This window comes from Peromyscus eremicus, chromosome 1 (assembly GCF_949786415.1).
Source record: "Peromyscus eremicus chromosome 1, PerEre_H2_v1, whole genome shotgun sequence".
NCBI lineage: Eukaryota > Metazoa > Chordata > Mammalia > Rodentia > Cricetidae > Peromyscus > Peromyscus eremicus.
Window position 1 is genome coordinate 158,652,091 of NC_081416.1, and position 8,740 is coordinate 158,660,830.

Here is an 8,740-nt window from a genome sequence, read left to right on the forward strand (position 1 = left end):
CGAACCAGTTACTCTATCTCTCTGAGCCTTGATGGTACCCTTCTATTCGAGATGGTTCCGATACCCAGTTTACTAGTTCTGGGGCTGTCCAGCAAACTGATGTATGCAGACATGGTGCATGTCTACAGTCCCAACACTGGAAAGATTGAAAGAGTAGGATCAGAATGAGTCGTGGGCCAGCCGGGCTATATAGTGAATTCAATCCCCAGGGACGTGTGCACACACACAAATAAATAAAGTAATAAAAATTTTAGGGCTGGAGAGATGGCTCAGCGGTTAAGAGCACTAGCTGTTCTTCCAGGGGTCCTGAGTTCCCAGCAACCACATGGTGGTTCATAACCATTTGTAATGAGATCTGGCGCCCTCTTCTGGCATGCAGGCAGAGCACTGTATACATAATAAATAAATAAGTAAATCTTTAAAAAAAAATTTAATAAATAAATGCAGGGCTGGGGAGTTGACTTGATGAATAAAGCAGTTGCCACACAAGCCTGATAACCTACATTAGATCCCTAGATCCCACACAAAGGCCAGATGTGGTGATGTGCATCTGTAATCTATGTTTTTTGGGGGGAGGGGGTTTCAAAGACAGGGTTTTCTCTGTGTAGTTTTGGTGGCTGTCCTGGATCTTGCTCTGTAGACCAGGCTGGCCTCAAACTCACAGAGATCTGCCTAACTCTGCCTCCCAAGTGCTGGGATTAAAGGCGTGTGCCACCACCACCTAGTGCATCTGTAATCCAGATGTGGTGGTGTGAATCTGTAATCCAGATGTGATGTGCATCTGTAATCTAGATGTGGTGGTGTGCGTCTGTAATCTAGATGTGGTGGTGCGCATCTGTAATCCAGATGTGGTGGTGTACATCTGTAATTCTAGCATTCATATAGTGAGATGGAAGACAGCGACAGGAGAATCGCCCGGAAGCTCGGACCAGCTAGCTTGGAATGAAGCAGAATAAAGAACAAGAGATACCCCACCCCAATACATTGGAAGGAGAGAACCAGTTCCCAAAAGCTGTCCTTGACCTCCACACATATACCATGGCACTCAAGCGCCCACACTCACACACACAGAGGTGAAATAAATAAAAGTTAAATAAAATGTAAAGACCTTCCAATCCATCAGTGAGTGAGGTTAAAGAATGACCGGAAGTCACAGAGAAACCCTGTCTTGAAAAACCAAAAAAAAAAAAAAGAAAGAATGACCGGAAGGAAGTGAGCATGTCCTGTATAAAGAGACGCCCCAGCTGGCCGTACGCGGCAGGTGTGCTCAGCCTCCTTGGGGGACGATGAAGGAAGGTTGTATGCTTCACTGAGTTAGCCACGTAAGACTCTCAGAGTGCTTCCTGGCATGTAATATGTGCTCAGTAAATATCCACTGCAACTGAGTCCTGCTGTAGCCCAAGGCATGCATTGGTAGAGCCTCCAGAGCAGACAGGTTAGTCCGAGAGTGGAACCGTGCAGCCATAGTTTAGGGTAGATCCTTCAGGCCCTGGCCCGCCTCACTCCTAACCTCCTGTCCGTCTCCTCTTTCCCTGCAGAGCCTCTGTGGCACGTGCCGGCCCAGGCCCGGCTCTCAGCCATAACTGGAAACAGTGGCAGCAAGCACCCCTCCAGGCAGGACGCGGCTGGCAAAGATTCTCCCAACAGGCATTCCAAAGTGAGTCTGTGCCTTGCCCTGCCCGGCCCTACCCTGCCTCATCCAGGGAGTGAGGCCTGCAGCGGCTGGCTGCTGGCTGGCGTCTTTCCTGGGCACATGGCTGCTGAGGGCTGGGTGGCTTTCTCTGGGTGTGGCCTCTGGTAGGAGCCTCCTCGGCCAGTCTTTCCCCAGAAGGATGCAGTGCAGGTCTGCAATGGGCAGTGTGGCACAGGGTGAATCAGACTCCGTGCTGTCCCCCGGGGCCTCCAGACCCCCACTGGGCCCCTCTCCAGGACCTGCGTTATTGAAGTGGTAGGATAAGAGGGCGAGAGGGTTCCAGGGAGAGACTTTTCAGCCCAGGCCAGAGATGGAATGAGTCATTTCACCTGCCTTGCAATGGCTAGGACTCCATCTCTGCCAAGAAGGCAGGGAGATGGAGTCTGCTTATCTAGTTTGGTCTTGGCAGTCTCGTTCCACATGCTGAGCACTGGGACTATAGTGAAGAGGACAGAGGAGCCACTGTCCCTCAGGAAGCTGACTCCCAGTGTGGCAGCAGTCACTGAATGGACAGAGCATTTATACGTTGCTAAAAAAGCCCAGTTATGGTTGCTTGATGGACATTGCGGCCCTAGGTAATACCGTCAGCAAAGCCCTGGGAGTGTCTTCATCAGGGTCACTACTGCTGTGGTGAAAACACACCTGGGAGTGTCTTCGTTGGGGTCACTACTGCTGTGGTGAAAACACACCTGGGAGTGTCTTCATCAGGGTCACTACTGCTGTGGTGAAAACACCAAGGCAGCTGGGGAGCAAAGGCTTTCTTCAGCTCACACTTGCACACCACTGTCATCACTGAGGGAAGTCAGGACAGGAACTCAGGCAGGACAGGAACCTGGAGGCAGGGGCTGATGCAGAGGCCACGGAGGGGTGCTGCTCACCTGCTTGCTCCCCATGGCGTGCTCAGCCTGCTTTCTTATAGAACCCAGGACCACAGCCCGGGGATGGCCCCACCCACAACGGGCTGGGCCCTCCCCATCAGTCACTAAGTAAGAAAGTGCCCAGCAGGCCCGCCTACAGCCCAGTCCTACAGAGGCATTTTCTTAGTTGAGGTTCCCTCCTCTCAGATGACTTTAGCTTGTGTCGAGTTGACATCAAACTAGCCAGCACAGGAGGTGACCTTGAATGAAGATAGGAAAGAGCTGTAAAAAGAGCCAAGAGAAGAGTGTCACAGACAGAGGGAGCAGTGAGTGCAAAGGCCCTGAGGCTTGTGCCTGGTACAGTCAGAGAACAGCAAGGCATGCTGGGGGGGGGGGGGGGGAGTTTTGAGCAGGGAGGGGGACATGGTTCCATGCAGATGCTCATAGCTTTCCTCTGGCCACATGAGATGGGGAAATGGAGAGGAGGGTACTGCAGTGGCCCCGTGGGAGGTAATGGCAGACAGGGACCCAGGGAGAACGGGAGCACACCATCATGGCAGTTCCAGCATGTGTCTACAATACGTAGGCAGCAGGTTTGCAGGGCGGGTGCTGAAAAGATGGAGGTACCATTGTGAAGGGGTTAGGAGGAGGCCCCAGACCTCAGTTTGAGATGTGTTGATCTGAGTACCAAGTGAGTCAGGGCTTTTTATCACACACCTATTTTACAGATGTATAAACAGAGGCAGGGAGAAAGTAAATCACTTGTCTCGGGTGGCTATACCAGTAGGGGAGGAGCCATGATGTGGACATGCCTGGCTCCGGGGTGCTAGTATGGGCAGAGCTCCCACCCCTAGAATCGAGATGACACACTTACTTGCCTTGCCTTTCAGGGTGAACCTCAGTACTCAAGCCATTCCAGCAGCAATACCCTCTCCAGCAATGCCTCCAGCAGCCACAGTGATGACCGATGGTTCGACCCTCTGGACCCCCTGGAGCCAGAGCAGGACCCCTTCTCCAAGGGCGGCTCCAGTGACAGTGGCATTGACACCACACTCTGCACCTCCAGCCCCAGTTGTATGTCCTTGGCCAAAGCACCTAGGCCTGGCAAGCCACACAAACCCCCTGGAAGTATAGGCCTTTGTGGCGGGGGCCGGGAGGCCGCCGGAAGACCCCACCCTGCAGACCGACGGCGGGAAGGCTCCCCTGCACCTGTAGTCGCTGGCCAGAACAAGGGCTACCGGCCAAAGCTGTACTCCTCAGGCTCCAGTACCCCTCCAGGCCTGGTCGGGGGCAGCCGAGACCCACCAAGGCAACCCAGGTGAGACCCCGCACCAGCTCCAGGTCTTCCAGGAGACCCTGGCAACCTCTCGCTGACCCCATAACCCTAATGGCAGCTCCTTCCCCAAAACATGCTTGCTGATAATTGTGCTTGCTTGCAGAGTTGGGATGGAGGGCACAGGCTACATACCCATCAGCCTCCAAAAATCTAGCTGGAGAGAGAAATCGGACTGTGTCTCTGTCTTCACCTGTCTCTGGTTCTCTCTCTCTGTCTTCTCTCTCTGCTTCCTGTCACCAATGGTTTTTAACTCCATGAGAGTTTCAGATCTTACCTGTCACAAGTGTGTTTGTCTGTGGCTCAAATAAATAGGGGCCTAACAGTCTCCTGACAGACTCCAGAGAGGGTAGCATAGGCTGCCGTGGGACTTGGTAGGCGTCAAGGACTAGTCCCCTGGCACCTTGTCCTTAAGCTCTTACCATGCTGGCAGGCTCTCTGGTCTCAAGATGGGGTGAGAGGACAAAGGGGAGTTGCAGCATCTCTGCTGCCCGCTCTGCATGGAGAAAGCAAGTGCTTCCCAGAGCCATCCACAGCTGGTGGGGTCATGTGACTATCCCAGCTGCAACTGAGGTCTGCAAAGGCCCGGCTTGCCTTTGAGCAGGAGCCCCCAGACCCCACCCCGATTGACTGGAGTGGGTTTCCCACCCCACAGCCTGAGTTCTGCCTCAGTGGGTTGGGTGGGATGCGAGAATATGCATTTTTGTTTAAGCCCTTAGCTGTCAGTGGCTGCGGTCTCAGGACCGTGTTGAGAAGCATGAGTAGGAAGAGTGACAGCTACCTCGGCCTGCAGTCTGAACCCACACACTTGGTGCTCCCGGGAAAGCAGCAAAGGTCTGCCCGGGAAAGGGAGGCAGAGCGTTCTGTGGGAGCACCAGCTTGGTCCCTTCCAGGTGCCCTTCTGACACACTTGCTGGGCCCACAGCTTCCCTGCCCTGATGGCCTGGACCCAGGACTCTCACCCGAACTCAGGGCCTTCCTGGGATAAAAGGCTTCCTGGCACCTTTGCCTGTGGACTCCATAATTCACTGTAGAATCCCATGCCTTTGTTTCCCTTTTTAAATTTCTTTGTTTGTTTGTTTGTTTGTTTGTTTGTTTGAAGGCAGGGTCTCACTATGTATCTCTGACTGTCCTGGAACCCCCCACCCCAGGTAGACTTCGAACTCACAGTGATTCACCTGCCTTTGCCTTTTGAGTGCTAAGATTGAAGGCGTATGCCATCATGTCTGGCTTCTTTCTTTTTCTTTTTCTTTCAAAGGGATATTTTGAGGCTAGCCTGGAAGGGTAGGGGTATTTGGCCTGCATGTATGTCTGTACACCGCATGCATGCTTGGTGTCCTAAGGAAGCCAGAAGAAGGCATTAGATCTCTTGGGACTAGAGTTACAGGTGGTTGTGAGCCACAGTGTAGGTTCTGGGAGTTGAACCTGGGTCCTCCGGAAAAGCAGTCAGTGCTCTTAACCACTGAGCCATCTCTCCGGGTCTTAGCTGTCAATAGGTGCAGTCTGAGGGACCGCACTTTGAGAAGCACCAGTCGGGAGGCAAGTGGGAGAGAGCTGTGTTTCCACAGAGAAGTAGCTGGACTCCAAACAGTGCCTCTCATTAGCAGCACGCTTTGGTCTGCTCTAGTCATGAACTGCTGAACATGGCTTCGTCCTTGCTAGAAGGGTTTCATGACTCCTCCAACGTTCTCCAACATTTGAAAACCACCATAGTTAGACTGGGAAGGTACAGTGCTTGCCTAATACTTGCAAGACCCTGGGTTCAAATCCCCAGAACTACAAGAAAAAACAGGGGAGTTGGGAAAGAGAAAAGAAAAGCAGCAGGTCAGGAGTGCCTGAGTCCTCAGCTACCCTGATCTGAGGGAGCCCAGGAGGGTTGCCATGGAGACAAAGAAAGACAGTGCGGGAGCTATCTTAGGCCATCTTCCTACACCAGTAATTCTGAACTTCTGACCTCACTGACTGCTTTACTTCACTCACTCACTCATTCATTCATTCATTCAGCATATATCTCTTAGAGATCTGTGCTGGCCTATGTAACTCCGTCCCATTCCTCACCACTGATGACAGTCCAGCCGTCACTCAGAACAAGGCAGAGCTTTGTGCCTACTGAACAGCGTGAGGTGTGAAGGCAAGAGAGCACAGCAGGGCATTTCCAGCCTGTGTGGTCCCTGTTCTTGGCACATTGGTGGGAGCTGGGCCTGGTCGCACGGGCCACTTGGGAGACTGAGGCAGAATGACCCCCAGTTCAAAGCCAGCCTGGGCAGCTTAGTGAGACTCTGTTTTAGAGCAGACACAAGTTAAAAGTGGGCTGGAGGTGTAGCTGAGTGTTTACCTCACTGTTGAGCAAGGTTCGGCCTCTAGCACTGAAAAGAAAACAGTTTTGTAGGGTTTGAGATCCATGATATAAAGGCAGTAGCAATGCCAGGCCTGGATGGTAGGTGAGGCAGGGGGTGGGAACAAATTACCCTGTATCTGAGAGAAGTATTTGCTGAACTCAGAAGTGGAAGGAGTGAGAGGGGGGAGCCCCACTATACAACTGGGCCCTGATGGTTGGGAGCTTTAATTTGCATATAGACAATTGATGCTAATTGCAAATCATTCTTATCTACTCATTAAAGCTGCTTCCTGAAGTTTTCTCCTAGGCAACCGGGTTTTAGTGTAGAACAGCATTTCCCAAAATGGGGTGCCTGAGGTGATCTGGGTGGAAAGAGGAGGGAGATGTTGTCTCTTAAATGGATATATGTTTCCTTATGAAGCAGCAGCGCTTCCAACGCACCCCAATCGTTCAGACACTGCCCTGGACCAGTTACCATCAATGAGATAAGATGGCTTGCTTGCTCTCTCCTCTGGGGGCCGGGGGGAGGGGGGCAGGTAATCTGTTTTTGAGATTGGACCTTACTCTGCAGCCCTGGCTAGTGTGGAACTCACTGTGTAGCCCAGGCTAGCCTCAAACTTGTGGTAGTAATCCTCCTGCCTCTGTTCCTGAGGTGCTGGAAGTACCCCCTAGTTGCCACACACCATGTTAGAGCTGAGATGATTTAAAGAAGCATATTCAATCAGGTGTAGTGATGTAAACCTGTCATCCTAGCACAGGGAAGGCTAAGACAGTGAGATTGTGAGATCCAGGCCAACCTAGGCCACATGGCAAGAGCATGTCACACACACACACACACACATACACACACACACACACACACACACACACGAAGGTATTGTTCCAGACAGTGCATCCAGTTGTCCGTGTTCCCCCACCCTCCCGGTTTGCACAGTGCTATGGATACGCACGTATTCCCCCTACACAGTCGCTGGTCACCAACTTGAGCCAGACCTGGTCTCAGGAGACCCCAGGCACCCCTGCCACCTGCTGGCCACACCGTGCCTGGTAGCAGACAGCCCACAGCCTTCTGCACCTACTATTGCCGGCCCGGTCCTTGAGACTAACAGACAGTACCCAGAGGACAGTGGTGCCCTGGTCCCAACAGGCCTGTCATGAGAGTCCCGGACCTTGTCTTCACCCCACAGCATTCTCTGTTGCCCGGATCTTGCCGTTTATTCCTAAGCAAATGTGTGTGTGCCAGGCCCAGTGTTGGCTGGCGCCAGGGAGACAACAGGCAGATGGTAACAAAGTCATGGGCGAACTGTGCTAGTAGGCAGCCTCAGAGGAGGCTGGCCAGATGTTTCCAGTCTGGGGTGCATTTATGTAGGTGCTTGCTTTGTCATTTTGTGTGTGTGAGGTGGATGCAAGGGCTCGTTGCTGGGAATCAGACCCAGGGCTTTGCACATACTAAGCCCCATAGCCCTGACCTTGGACACGGACAAAAAAAAAAATCAAACAAACAAAAGCCACCCAGGCCTGGAGGCACAGGGGCTGCTAGTCCCAGCACTCTGGAGGCTGATGCAGAGGGATTATCGTTTCTGGGCCAGCCTAGGCTACATAGTAAGACCTTGTCTCAAATTTAAAAAGCAGCAGAGAGAGATGAGGTTACAGAGGGGGTTCTCCAGAGGGGAAGCAGTGGGTACAAAGGGCTAAGGCTGGGGAAGATGGTGGAGCTGGCTTGTCCCTGAGCACAGGCCTGACGGTGGGCCAGGGAGATCATCAAGGCACTCCGTTACCAGTGCGAGTTTGATCCTAAGTGCCAAGGACAGCCAGGAAAGGTTTCAGCGGGAGGAGACCGGGCAGATCTGTGCTTCCTCTTCTAACTGTGTTTGTGTACACGGTGCACGTCACAGGCTGGCTTTATGAAGTCAGTTCTCTCTTTCTGCCTTTACGTGGATTGCAGGAATCAAACTCAGGCCTTTATCTGCTAAACTGGCCCCTGGTCCCAGATCTGGGCTTTGAAAAGGAGGTTTGAGGGCAAGACGGGAGGTGGAGTCCCAGGGAGAGTGAGGCTGACCTGAGGAGGGTGCAGGCCTGGAGCAGATGCATAGGAGGTGAGCTGCTGCTAATTGCTGTAAGCGAGGAGCCATGGCCACCGTGGCTGGGGTGCGGGGAGCAGCTGGAGCAGCCCGTTTCTCTGACCAGCCAAGCCCAGCTCTCTTAGACATTGTTCTAGACCCCTCGGTGCTCTAGGGAACAGGGTCCAGTCCCTCCTTTGTGGAGCTGACATTCTACTGCAGAGAGGAAACAGATGGACAGACAGACAACAACCAAGTGATACACAGATGGCAACCAAGGCAGAGGAGAGAAATGGGGAGACAGGCAGTGTCTTGATTTATCATAGAAAACAAGGGTCCTGGCAGCCAGACAGCAAATGCCAGGGCCTAACTGGCCTGTTTCGCAGTGCTCTGGGAATATCAGGTGACCAGAGAGGTTGGGGGCAGATAGCCAAAGAAAGCATGGCAGGAGGTCAGATT

The 8,740-nt window shown here is 52.8% G+C and overlaps 1 protein-coding gene across 3 annotated transcripts in view; it reads left to right on the top strand.

The window, feature by feature from the left end:
* Sipa1l3 (signal induced proliferation associated 1 like 3) overlaps positions 1-8,740 on the top strand; it is a 218,932-nt gene that overhangs the window by 180,049 nt on the left and 30,143 nt on the right. For all 3 annotated transcript variants that reach the window (XM_059276364.1, XM_059276377.1, XM_059276371.1), the window contains exons 13-14: positions 1,539-1,657; positions 3,441-3,868. In XM_059276364.1, coding sequence (XP_059132347.1) covers positions 1,539-1,657; positions 3,441-3,868 — 547 coding nt within the window. The remainder of the gene's footprint in view (positions 1-1,538; positions 1,658-3,440; positions 3,869-8,740) is intronic.